Source organism: Sapajus apella, unplaced genomic scaffold (assembly GCF_009761245.1).
Source record: "Sapajus apella isolate SASKATOON/1434 unplaced genomic scaffold, GSC_monkey_1.0 scaffold12, whole genome shotgun sequence".
In the NCBI taxonomy this organism is placed as follows: Eukaryota; Metazoa; Chordata; class Mammalia; order Primates; family Cebidae; genus Sapajus; species Sapajus apella.
In genome coordinates, this window is record NW_022436952.1 from 5,470,497 (window position 1) to 5,484,141 (window position 13,645).

At 51.2% G+C, this 13,645-nt stretch overlaps 1 protein-coding gene across 7 annotated transcripts in view; it reads right to left on the reverse strand.

Moving 5' to 3' along the window:
- The window catches only part of ARHGAP23 (Rho GTPase activating protein 23), a 100,821-nt gene that overhangs the window by 14,096 nt on the left and 73,080 nt on the right, over positions 1-13,645 (reverse strand). For all 7 annotated transcript variants that reach the window (XM_032279816.1, XM_032279818.1, XM_032279817.1 and 4 more), the window contains 4 exons: positions 12,565-12,643; positions 7,492-7,565; positions 7,114-7,203; positions 6,163-6,288 (listed from right to left, as the gene is read on the reverse strand). In XM_032279816.1, coding sequence (XP_032135707.1) covers positions 6,163-6,288; positions 7,114-7,203; positions 7,492-7,565; positions 12,565-12,643 — 369 coding nt within the window. The remainder of the gene's footprint in view (positions 1-6,162; positions 6,289-7,113; positions 7,204-7,491; positions 7,566-12,564; positions 12,644-13,645) is intronic.

Sequence of the window (13,645 nt, forward strand, 5' to 3'; positions counted from 1 at the left end):
AAGGGGCCTCCTCGGTTGGGAGGTGGGCTCAGGGAGAGCTTCACTTTTTACTTTTCTCTAAACACTGTCCTAGGCACAGCCCTATGGTACCTTCCCCATGGTGAGTAGGGGGGCAGAGTGCCCTCAGTGCCGGCCACATCCATGGCCGTGACAACCAAGTGGGCCCCATGCCACCTGCCACATAGGTGCCACACTGACAACAGGGGCATCATGTACCAGCCCAGAAAAAGAAAATGCCAGGAGAAAGGTGTTGGAGGTTTCCTGAGGGGCAGGAGTCGAGAGCTTTCTCATAAAGGCCAAACAAGAGAGAAAATAATGACCCCCACACTTTATTTTGTGAAATTTGAGAATCTTGAAGGTAAAATTCTAAGTTTTCTAGGAAAAAATCCAGATTGCTTATAAATGAACACATATCACAGGTACTTGGAACCTACAGCAGCAAGAAACAAGACAAGAAACTAACAGTTTCAATGTGTTGAAAGAACCTAGAATTTTATACCCTGCTAAACTCTCTTTTAAATTTGAGTGTGAAATAAAGCTATTCTTTTTGTTTTGTTTGATGGACTCTCGCTCTGTCACCCAGGCTGGAGTGCCGTGGCATGAACTCAGCTCACTGCAACCTCTGCCTCCTGTGTTCAAGCGATTCTTCAGCTTCAGCCTCCCAAGTAGCTGGGATTACAGGTGCACGCCACCATGCCTGACTAATCTTTGTATTTTTAGTAGAGATGGGGTTTTGCCATGTTGGCCAGGCTGGTCTTGAATTCCCGACCTCCAGTGATCTGCCCACCTCCACATCCCGAAGAGCTGAGATTACAGGCGTGAATTACTGCACTAGCTTTGAAATCAAGCTATCCTGAGACATCAGAAACTTTACTACACAAAGACTCTCTTGAGTACTTGAGCAAGTCAAGAGATGAACTTCGGAGCAAGCTCCAAGAAGTAACTAAGGCACTTTGGCTTTTATTCTATTATTTTTTTTAATTATTCTTTTTCCTTTTTCTTTTTGGGACAGGATCTCTTGCTGTTATCCAGGTTGGAATGCAGTGGCATGATCCTAGCTCACTGCATCCTTTAACTCCTGGGCTCAAGAGATTCTCCCACCTCAGCCTCCCAAATAGCTGGAACTACAGGCATGTGCCACCTCACACAGCTGATTTAAAAAAAATTTTTTTTTTTTTGTAGATTTTGGGATTACAAGCATGAGCCACTGCACCCCACCAGTTTTGGCTTTTAGATGTGGTGGAAGGAAGACACAGAAACTGATAAGCATTAGAAATCAACAGTGACAGACCGGGCACAGTGGCTCCCACCTGTAATCCCTGCACTTTGGGAGGCCGAGGCAGGTGGATCACCTGAGGTCAGGAGTTCGAGACCAGCCTGGCCAACATGGTGAAACCCTGTCTCTACTGAAAACACAAAAGTTAGCCGGGTGTGGTGGCGTGCACCTGTAATCCCAGCTACTTGGGAAGCTGAGGCAGGAGAATCGCTTGAACCCGGGAGGTGGAGGTTGCAGTGAGCCAAGGTCGTGCCACTGCACTCCAGCCTGGGCAACAAGAGCGAGACTCTGTCTCAAAAAAATAATACAAAAATTAGCCAGGCATGGGGGCATGCACCTGTAATCCCAGCTACTAGGGAGGCTGAGGCAGGAGAACTGCTTGAACCTGGGAGACGAGGTTGCAGTGAGTCAAGGTCGCACCACTGCACTCCAGCCTGAGCAACAAGAGTGAAACTCCATCTAAAAAAAAAAAAATTAAGAAAATTACCCCTTACTTCCCTCAACACCTGTGAAAGAACAGGAATAGGCAATTTACAGTCCCATTCATGTAGACTTAAAACACAAAAAGAAAGGCTGGGTGTGATGGCTCATGCCTGTAATATCAGTACTTTGGGAGGCTGAGGCGGGTGGATCACCTGAGGTCAGGAGTTTGAGACCAGCCTGACCAACATGGAGAAACCCCGTCTTTAAAAAAAAAAAACACACACACACACAAATATTATATACATTTAAGGATAGCCATGTATTTACAATAATCGGAAGGTGGCCTGGAAGGACACATTAGGCTATTACAGTGGGTGCCTGGGGCTGGGGAGAACAGAGTGGGTCCAAAATGGAGGGAAACAAGCGGATTTGCCCGAGCATGCATCATAAGCCTCGGTTATTATCAATCATGATCAGACATGCGATTAACTCAAACAGCACAGGAAGGTCAGAAGGGAAACAAGAAAGAGACAGAAGAAAACAAAAGAAGATAAAAATGCAAGCTCTGGCTGGGCGCAGTGGCTCACACCTGCAGTACCAGCACTTTGGGAGGCTGAGGCAGGTGGATCACCTGAGGTCAGGAGTTCAAGACCAGCCTGGCCAACGTGGTGAAACCCCGTCTCTTCTAAAAATACAAAAATTAGCCAGGCATGGTGGCGCACGCCCATAATCCCATAAGCTACTTGTGGGTGCTGAGGTGGGAGGATCGCTTGAGCCCAGAAGGTGGAGGATGCAGTGAGTGGAGATGGTGCCGTTGCACTCTAGCCTAAGCGATAGAGACTGCCTCAAAAAAAAAAAAAAAAAAAAAAAAAAAAAAAGAAAAGAAAAATGGAAGCTCTGGAGTCAGTCGTCTTGGTTCAAGTTCACCTTAGCCAAGTTACTTTCCCTCTGTAAGTACCTCTTTCCAGGCCTGTGGGGGGAATTAAGAAGAAATACTGTATGGAAAACACTGAGTGCAACACATCGCTCGTGTGTAATAAATGTGAGCTCTCATTCAAAGGTGCAGCTTCCAGAGACAGGCTGACCAAAGGGAGCCTGAGGACTGGCCCAAAGAAGCCAGCCTTTAACTAGGGTTGGAGGGTGCCCAGAAGTACTCTGTAAGCCAGGGCATCTACAGCAAGCGTCTGGGTGGCTGCAGCTCTCGAGAGGAATCCTCAAGAAGATTCATAGTAAGAGGTCACTAGTTCCTGCCACCCTGCTTCTGCACATGCTATTCTCCCCGCCTGGGATGCCCTTTCTCCCTGCTCTGCCTGGCTGAGTTCTCACTGTGGTCTTCTAAGACAGTTCAAGCACTCCCTGCACCCAGGGCAGGGGCGGGTCCTTCTGTGGGGCTTCCTTGGGCATAGCCCAGAGCACGAAGGGATACTGCAAGTGCTTTTAGCAGACACTCACATCCCTGGGAGGAAAGCAGTATTGTCATCTCCACTTTACAGATGAGGAGACTGAGGCACAGCAGGTAAGGAACTTGTCCAGGACCACGCAGCACATAGGGGCAGGCTGGCTCCAAAGCCACTGACCTCAACCCCCTCCCCAACCCCAGGGGGCATTTGCCAATGTCTGGAGACATTTCCGATCGTGACAACTAGGGTGCTATTCCCAGCATCTAGCAGGTGGCAGCCAGCGATGCTGCTCAATGTCCTGTAATATGCAGAACAGCCTCCCACAATAAAGACTTATCTGGCCACGGAGGTCACTAGTGCTGAGGCAGAGAAACATTAGATATCACTGCGTGTGCTGAGTGAGTCCCTGAGCAAATGCCCCGGGGTGATCTTTGGGTTCCATTTGGCTTCGTAAACATAGGTAGGGGCTCTGGTAGCTTGCACATGGGGAGGTGAACACCTGGGTTGCTCTCTTCTCCGCTCTGCCATTATCTTGCCATGTGGCCCCAGGCAAGCCACCTTTTCTCTTTACCCCTCAGCTGCCACCCTCTTTCCGACCTCAAGACTGGTCTGGCTGCCGTAAGTGACAGCACTGCCCTGGCTATGGAGCTTTCGGGCTAGACGCTTGGGTGGACGGGCTTTCAGGGCTCACAGAGCAGGTGGCTCATTCCCTGGACAGTCATCCAGGTCTGATTATGTCCAAATACCAAGGCAGCAGAGAAGGGAAGGCCACCAACTCAGTTAGCTCTCGGGAATGACTCTGGATAGAAAAGTCCAGCTTGGCCAGGCGAGGTGGCTCACACCTGTAATCCCAGCACTTTGGGAGACCAAGATGGGAAGATCGCTTGAGTCCAGGAGTTCAAGACCAGACCTGGCAACATAGTGAGACCTCATCTCTACAAAAAATACAAACATTAGCCAGGTGGCATGGTGGCGTGCATCTTTAGTCCCAGCTACTCAGGAGGCCGAGATGGTAGGATCACCTGAGCCTGGGAGACCAAGGCTGAAGTGAGCCATATTTGTGCCACTGCCCTCCAGCCTGGGCCACAGAGTGAGATTCTGTCAAAAAAAGACAGACAGAAAAGAGAGAAAGAAAAGAAAAAGAAAGAGAAAGAAAAGCCCACCCTGACACAACCTCAATTAGCAATTCGCTCTTTTTTTTTTTTTCTTATTTTTTCTTTAGTTGGAGTTTTGCTCTTGTTGCCCAGGTTGGAGTGCAATGGCGCAATCTCAGCTCACTGCAATCTCTGCCTCTCAGGTTCAAGCGATTCACCTGCCTCAGCCTCCCGAGTAGCTGGGATTACAGCCACGCGTCACCACGCCTGGCTAATTTTGTATTTTTAGTAGATGGGGTTTCTCCATGTTGGTCAGGCTGGTCTCGAACTCCTGACTTCAGGTGATCCACCCACCTCAGCCTCCCAAAGTGTTGGGATTACAGGTGTGAGCCACCACACCTGACCCACTCATTCATTTATTTACTCCACAAACACTAAGTGTCCACTACATGCCAGGCACTAGGGTCAGTGCTAAATGAGACAAACTCCACCTTCTCCACCCTGCCCAGGGCAGGGACTCCCCCTTGGGGCTTTGGCCTCCTTCCCTGAAGACTGCAGTTCCCGACACCTCAGCTGACTTCAGGTCTTGGGCTTCTAGTGGCTTCTCCAGGAGCACAGGGCCAGATGCCCACTCTTCCCTGCTGCTGCCCGCAAAGCACACCCTCATGGGCGGCTCTGGGGCTCCCTGGTGCCCTGGGGAGTAGGCTTTCCCAAGGCCTCATCAGGATCCCCGACGCTACAGGGCAGCCCTGGCCTCCTAGATAGCTCTGGAGTGGTGTTCCCAGTGTCAGGATGCAGCAGGCTGTGATCCTCCCTCCCAGGGCTCGAAGCCCTGACCATGCAGTGAAGGAGAGAGACGGGCAGGCAAGGCCGTTAGCACAGCTCAGCCACCCACCACCTTATCTATTGCCCCGGCCCCCTCTCTCCCACCCAAGCCAGCTCAAAGAGGGACCCAGGAGTCTGCCCTTTGGGTTGGTACGGGGAGGAAAGCACAGGCTTTGGTCAGACAGACCTGGCTTGAAATCCTGGGCTGCCGCTTATTAGCTGTGTGACCATGAGCAAGTCGCTTTGCCTCTGAGCCCGTTTCCCCCTCTGTAAAATGGGGTTGACATGGCCCAGCTTTCCTTCCCTAGTGTCTATGAGGTTTGGGGCTGAGGCTTCCCTTCCTCTGACCAGCTGCCAGTCTTATTTCCCCTGGCACGAGGGGTCTGTTCCCATCCTTTGTGGGTTGTAACAAGAATTGGAAATGGAAAATCTATGATTCATAACATCTGTGCCGGCCCCAGAAGGCGGTGGTGCTGCCTCAGGGTTGGGCTCTGGAAGACCAAAGCCTCCTGCGCCCTCTGCTGGCCACTCTGGGTTCTCCTCCGCCCATGCACAGTAACAAGAACCTGCAGGACCAGGGCTCTTAGCATCTAGGAAGCCATGGGAAGGGAGGTGATCAGCCCAATACACGCCAAGCACTGGTGCCGGATCCCTGTGTCCTGCCCCACCCACCCCTCATTACCGTGGATGTCACCACTACCTCCCCGAAACCTCATGGGGCCAACAGGGAAATTCACTAGAGCCTGATGCCCAGGCCAGACCTTGGCCCCTGTCTGCTCATGTCTGCCAGGATGCGTCTCCAGGGGCCACCTTCTGAGGCTACCCCTTCTGCCCTCCACCAACAGCACCTTCCCTGCCCTTTCTCCTCCCCTGCCTCTCCCCAGGCATCTTGGGTGCTCGGGGGCCTCTTGACTCTCCCTCAGGGGACCCAACATCCCAGGACTGCAGGGATTCTAGGATCCATTCCTGTCTTGCCTTGAAATGCAGCCCGTGGATTTGGGGGGGGCACATACCACCCCAGCCTCATGCTCTAAAGCTGCTGAGCCCTTCCTGGGGCACACCCTGCCACACTGAGGAGTGGGGCTCAGAGGAACCCAGCCCGGGCTCCAGGTGCTGCCAGGCCCCCCCCGGGACAGAGGCTTACGTGCTGGATCAGCGTCTCCACAATCTTGTAGCGGTCAGGCATGTGGGTCACCATGTCTGTCATGTTGTCCTCAGACGTCCTCACCAATGTCGGACCGAAGACTAGGGCCAGGTTCCGGGGTTCCATCTGGACAGAGGAAAGCAGGTCACGGCCAGCATCCTGAACTCAGTCCTCCCTCACTCTGGGACCCTGAAGCCTCTGTCCCCAACTACATCCTGACCCATCCCCAGCCGAGAGGGTGGACACCTCCTTGTATGGGCGTGGAGATGCTAGATGAGTAGAGCACAGGCCAGATTTTGGCCCCATTCATCCCCAGGCCCAGCAGCCATGAGCAGTGCCCAACCTGCACACCTGTACAGGGCAGCCCTGAGTGGTCAATGCTGGCTGTGGGAGACCCTGCAATAGGAAACATATTAGAGGTCCCTGGGGTTATTTTAGGCCTGGGAAAAAAATCCAATCACTTCCAGGTGCCTGTAATCCCAGCTACTCAGGAGGCTGAGGCAGGAGAATCACTTGAACCTGGTGGGCAAAGGTTGCAATGAGCAGAGAACGCGCCATGACGCTCCAGCCTGGGCGGCAGAGTAAGACCTCGTTTCAAAAAAACAAAAAATCCTATCACTCCCCTCATTTTCCCCACTGCAGAACGAGAAGGTATAAGGGGTCTGATGAGGAAAATGCAATTTGAGGGACTTGAGCCGAGTCAGAGGATGGCAATGCATAGGATATGGGGGGCCAGGGTTCCCCGCCTCTGGACAGCCCCTCAGAAACTCAGGAGACGTCGGCGGGGGGAGGCCGGGAAGGAGGAAGATGGAGCAGTCATAGGAGGAGGGCGTGCCTAGCGGGGCCTGAGTCGTCACACCTGGGCCTGCAGGAGCTCGGTAAGTGCTGAGGGCCCCCACACAATAAGTCCTGTGCTTGCCTCCCCCAGGCTCCATGCGGGCCCCTACCCACCTTGTTTTTCTCAGAGTGGTCGGCGATGGTCTTGAGATGGCCCACAAGGAATTTGAGCGTTTCATAGTAGTGTGCTGGGAGATCCCGGATCTGAGCAGGAGACAAGAGGGCAGGGGGCCAGGCTGTTAGGACCTCCCCCTGTCCCCGTCACACCATGCCCCAAAGAGCTCCCACTACCATGCCTCAGGGAGTCTGGAATCTACTCTCACCACCCGTTCTGTTGGGTGGATGGGGAAACTGAGGCCCTGAGTGGAGCAGGGCTCCTGCAAGGCCACAGGGATCATCGGCAGCACCGGCCTCCCGGCCTCCGGCTTCCTGGGACAGAGGTGCCCGGGCGGCCGACCCACCTCGGGCCTAGCAGCACCTCTCACTCCTTACCAGCTTCCTCAGCGTCCTCATCCGCTCCCGTGCGTCCTCAATGCGGTTGGCCTCGATGAAGTCGTTGTATTTGTCTAGAACACAGCGGACACTCTTTAGAGAGGTGGGGGCAGCACCTTTGTCTGTTCTCTGGGTGGACTTCCGGACCAAGGGTCTGCTGGGAGGGGGCTTCCGGGCCGAGGGCCTGCTGGGAGGGCTGTGTTTTGTGTCTGTGACCAAACACACCACAGCTGCATTCGGGCGTGCACCTGACCCAGGGTAGCCCAGGTGTGTTCATTTGGGAAGCAATAAGCTCTGAGCTGCAAGCTGATCCCAGAAAAGGGGTCCCTGCCCCCTGTCTCCAGGACATGGACAGCAAGGTTCAACAGGTCAGAAGAGAAGGTCACCTGGAGAGGAGGAGGGGCCTCAGACACCCCCTGCCAAGAATTCCCCCAACTCCCTCCAGAACAAGTTCACAGGGACCTTTAAAACATAGAACATGATAAGCCTATTCTGAAATTCATCTGGATGAGCTAATGCACAAAGACAGCCAGGAATAGTTTTTAAGAAAGAGTGACTCTGGAGAATCTGCCCCACCAGAGATGGAAACATCCTGAAAGGAGGGCACAGCTGACGCCGGCTGGTGCAGCAGAAAAGGCAGAGCAATGTTAAGGCTAGAAGGGGGGTCAAAGGGGCCGTGTGGATGTTTACTATATGATAAAGACAGCACTTCCAATGGGGGAAGGATGGGGGCCCCAACAGATGTCCCCAGGACAAATGGCTACCATCTGGGGGAGGATTATTTCTAGCTCACAACACACAAATTTAATCATATGGCAGAGCCAAATGTGAAAATTATAAAAGCATTGGGGAAAAAATAAGAAAATATTTTTATAATTCTAAGGACATTCTTTTTTTTTTTTTGAGACGGAGTTTCGCTCTTGTTACCCAGGCTGGAGTGCAATGGCGCGATCTCGGCTCACCGCAACCTCCGCCTCCCGGGTTCAGGCAATTCTCCTGCCCCAGCCTCCTGAGTCGCTGGGATTACAGGTACATGCCACCATGCCCAGCTAATTTTTTGTATTTTTAGTAGAGATGGGGTTTCACCATGTTGACCAGGATGGTCTCGATCTCTTGACCTCGTGATCCACCCGCCTCGGCCTCCCAAAGTGCTGGGATTACAGGCTTGAGCCACCGCGCCCGGCCCTGGTCACATTTTAAACAATTGTTTTCGGCCAGTTGTGGTGGCTCACATCTGTAAGCCCAGCACTTTGGAAGGCTGAGGCACACTGATCACTTGAGGTCAGGAGTTCAAGACCAGCCTGGCCAATTTGACGAAAACACTGTCTTTACTAAAAATACAAAAATTAGCTGGACGTGGTAGTGGGCGCCTGTAATCTCAGCCACTTGGGAGGCTGAGGCAGAAGAACGGCTTGAACTCAGAAGGCAAAGGTTGCAGTGATTGGAGATTGTACCATTGCACTCCAGCCTGGGTGACAGAGTGAGACTCAGTCTCAAAAAAGTAAATAAAATAAAAAATTGTTAGGCCAGGCACAGTGGCTCACGTCTGTAACCCCAGCACTTTGGGAGGCCGAGGTGGGTGGATCAACCAAAGTCTGGAGTTCGAGACCAGCCTGGCCAACATGGCAAAACCTGTCTACTAAAATACAAAAATTAACTGGGCATGATAGTGGGCACCTGTAATCCCAGCTACTCAGGAGGCTGAGATAGGAGAATCGCTTGAACCTGGGAGACAGAGGTTGTAGTGAGCCGAGATCGTGCCATTGCCTTCCAGCCAGGGCGACAAGAGTAAAACTCTGTCTCAAAAAAAAAAATTGTTGGCCGGGCGCGGTGGCTCAAGCCTGTAATCCCAGCACTTTGGGAGGCCGAGGCGGGTGGATCACAAGGTCAAGAGATCGAGACCATCCTGGTCAACATGGTGAAACCCTGTCTCTACTAAAAATACAAAAAATCAGCTGGGCATGGTGGCGCGTGCCTATAATCCCAGCTACTCAGGAGGCTGAGGCAGGAGAATTGCCTGAACCCAGGAGGCAGAGGTTGCGGTGAGCCAAGATCTGCACTCCAGCCTGGGTAACAAGAGCGAAACTCCGTCCCACAAAAAAAAAAAAAAAATTGTTTTCAGTTTCTTTTTCTTTTCTTTTTTTGAGAAAGTCTCTCTCTCTGTCACCAGGCTGGAGTATAATGGCTCAATCTCAGCTCACTGCAACCTCTGTCTCCCAGGTTCAAGCAATTCTCCTGCCTCAGCCTCCTGAGTAGCTGGGATTACAGGTGCCCGCCATCATGCCCAGCTAATTTTTGTAGTTTTAGTAGAGACGGGGTTTCACCATGTTGGCCAGGATGGTCTTGATCTCTTGACCTCAGGTGATCCACCCGCCTCGGCCCCCCAAAGTGCTGGGATCACAGGCGTGAGCCACCACGTCCAGCCTGCTTTTAGTTTCTCTTTCTTTTTTTTTTTTTTTAAGCCAGTCAAATTTAGCAGTGGGGGGTTGTATACCAACTTTAGCGACACTAATGTTAATAAGTTCTGATAACCCACTACCATCGGACCAGCCTGCTTTTAGTTTCTATATTGCAAAGTGAGAAAGCAAATGGCATGCCAGAGCCAAATATTTGCAAAATCTAACAAAAGGTTAATATGTGTAATACACAAAGAGCTTGTCTCCCACAAATCAACATGAGGAAAAAGACAAACCAACAGAAAAATGGGCGCATGATCTGCTCAAGCAATGACAGAGAAAATAGAAACAGCCAATATGCTAATAAAAAATGATTTAATCTCCCTAGTAATGAGGGCAATGAAAATAAAAACAATAATGAGATACCATTTCCCTTATCTGATTAGCAAAAGTTTAAAATATTAAGAATATTCAATGCTGTCTAGGTGAGGCGGCTCACACCCATAATCCCAGCACTGTGGGAGGCTGACACGGGAGGATCGATTTAGACCGGGAGTTGAAGACCAGCCTGAGCCACACAGTGAGACCCTGCCTCTACCAAAAAAAATTTTTTTTAATTAGCTGGGTGTGGTGGTGCAAACCCGTAGTCCCAGCTACTTAAGCTGAGTGGGACGATTACTTGAGCCCAGGTCAAGGCTGCAGTCAGCCATGATCATGCCACTGCACTCCAGCCTGAGCAAGAGTGAGACTCTGTGTCAAATAATAATTATTTTTATTTGTACCATTTATTTATTTTTTGAGACAGAGACTTGCTCTGTCACCCAGGCTGGAGTGTAGTGGCACGATCTCGGCTCACTGCAACCTCCACCTCCCAGGTTCAAGCAACCCTCCTGCCTCAGCCTCCCTAGTAGCGGGGACTACAGGTGCAAACCACCACACCCAGCTAATTTTTGTATTTTTATTAGAGATACGGTTTCACCATATTGATCAGGCTGGTCTTGAACTCCTGACCTCAGGTGATCCACCCACCTCGGTCTCCCAAAGTGCTGGGATTATAGGTGTGAGCCACCACGCACAACCTTTAAATAATAATAACAATAATAGTAATAATATCCAATGCTGATGGGTATGTGGGGAGACAAACTCTTCCTTTTTTTTTTTTTTGAGCTGGAGTCTCGCTCTTGTTGCCCAGGCTGGAGTGCAATGGCACAATCTCGGCTCACTGCAACCTCTGCCTCCCAGGTTCAAGCCATTCTCCTGCCTCAGCCTCCCAAGTAGCTGGGATTACAGGCATTACATTATTAGTGGAAGTCTAAACCAGGGCCTCTTTCTTAGAATGCAATTGACATTAGCTCTCAAAAAGGTTCACCGGGACTCTGATGGAGCAATTCCACATCTAAGAATCTCCTCAGAGAGCACAGATTCGGGTGTGCAAGGACTGACTCAAGGAAAGCCATTGCAACAGGTTATATAACAGCAAACACTTGAAGACAACCCAATATCTATCAATAAAGGAGTACTTAAAGAAATTATCATCTATTCAAACCATGAAATTCTATGTGGCTGATTTAAAAGAAGAATGAGGTAGAGCTCTCTGCACTGACACGAATGAACCTCAGAATTACATCTCTGCTTTTGTTAAAAACAACTCAACCAGCGGTGTGGAGTCCGCTCACACCGGCTCCTGAGAGCGACTGTGGGCGTTTCTCCCCAATTCCATGTTGGTGACATCATGTTGGTGGCTTGAATAAGCCATGATGGGAGTATTTACAACATGGAAGCTGGAAAACTCGAGACATTGGGGCTTTTCTCCCCTAGAGACAGATGTTAAACATCTGCCAGAACACCCCTGAACCCACCCAACTCCAAACCCTGCGTATGTGTGTGCGCATCTCTGCCATGCATAAGGGGGCCGGGAGAGAAACACAGCAGGCTGTGAATAAGCAGCTCAGCAAGCGGCCAAGAGCTAAGCTCTGGGGCTCAACACCTGAGGTAGAATCCTGGCTCTGCCACCTGCAACCTGTGTGGCCTTGGGCAAGGCATTTAACCTCTCTGAGCTTCAGCTGTCCCATCTGTAGAGGGAAGTTGCTGTAGGGAGTTGTGCTTGGCACACAGTAAGTCCTCAGAAAGTGTTAGCTACAACCTCCCTTGAAAGGGAGTGGGGGATTCACAGGGTCCTGTGCTGTTTTCTTTATTCATATCTGTACGATCTACGTTTTTTTACAAGCTTTTCGTGCTTAAAAAAAAAAAATGTATGGTGGCTCATGCCTGTAATCCCAGCATTTTGGGAGGCTGGAACAGGCAGGAGGATTGCTTGAGCCCAGGAGTTCAAGACCAGTCTGGGCAACATAGTGAGAGACCCCCAATTTCTTTAAAATATATATATATATATATAAATATATGTATAAACACATATATTTTTTAATTAGCTGGGTGTGGTGGTGTGCACCTGTTGTCCCAGCTACTCAGGAGGCTAAGGTGGGAAGATTGCTTGGGCCCAGGAGCTTGAGGCTGCAATGAGCCGTGACTGCACCACTTCACTCCAGCCTGGGCAACAGAGCAAGACTGTCTCAAAAAAAGAAAAAAAGTAAAATCAACAAACCAAATAAAAAGTTGTGGTCAGGGTGCAGCACAGAGTGGCATCCCCTCCCCGCCCCCACTTGCACCTCCTACTCACCATCGGTGAAGAGAGGCTCGGGCAGCTTTCGGAAGAAGGACTTCAGCAGGCTGCTGATCACATTGAGGTCTTGCCAGCGCTGCGGGGGAGAGCAGATGTCAGGCCACAGGCAGGCCCAGCCTGATGTCCGTGCCTCTGTGATCACCCCAGAGCCCAATCAAGCCCACCAGGCCTTCTCGGGACCCACTTAGACCAAGCTCTCTGTTCATCAGGGTGGTGGCAGCAGAACTGAGTCCCCAGCGAGGTCCTGTGCCCATGCTCACACTTGGCCCCAGATCCTCCCTCCCCCAAGCTCCAACACCTGCCCATCCACAGAAAGTCCCAGGAGCCTTCTTTAGGCCAGGCACTTTGGGACACACTGAGTGAAAGCTGCCTCCTCCACTGGGTGCAGGCGAAGCATCCGTGACCCAGCAGTCACTGGTGCCAGCGCGTTCCTATCTCAGGCCCTCTGCACATGCTGGTTCCCTCAACTAGAACGTTCCTCCCCCCCTCCACAAGACTGGTTCCTCATCCCGCCTAAAAGTTGCTCTTCAGAGAGGCCTTCTGTGACCCGATAGCTAAAGCTGCCATCTTGACCACTGCCCGCCACCTGTACCCTAGCCCTGACTTTGTTTCCTTCGTGGTGCTTAATCCTGTTTGTCATTATTTCCTGCTATTGTGTCTGTGTTCATGCCTGTCTCCCTGCAGGACTGTAAGCTCCAGGAGGAGCCGGGATCCCGTCTGTCTCACTTCCCTATCACCTAGCTAGGACAGTTAACCTGGTACTTCCGTGGCCTAAATCAGTAGTTCTGACAGAAGGAGACAATTTTGTCCCCCAGAGCCCCACTCCAACCCCAGAGGACATTTAACAATGCCTGGAGCCATTTTGGTTTTCACAACTGGGAGGCGCCACTTGCATCTAGTGGATAGAGGCCATGGATGGTGCCACATTTCCTCCAACATACAGGACAACCCCACACAGTGAATAACTGCTCTTCCCAAAATGCCCATTGAGGTTGAGAAACCCTGATCTAAAATAAATGGTTCAGTATAAGAACGAACGGCTGGGTCGTTGTCCATTCTGTCCACCAGGTGGCACCAT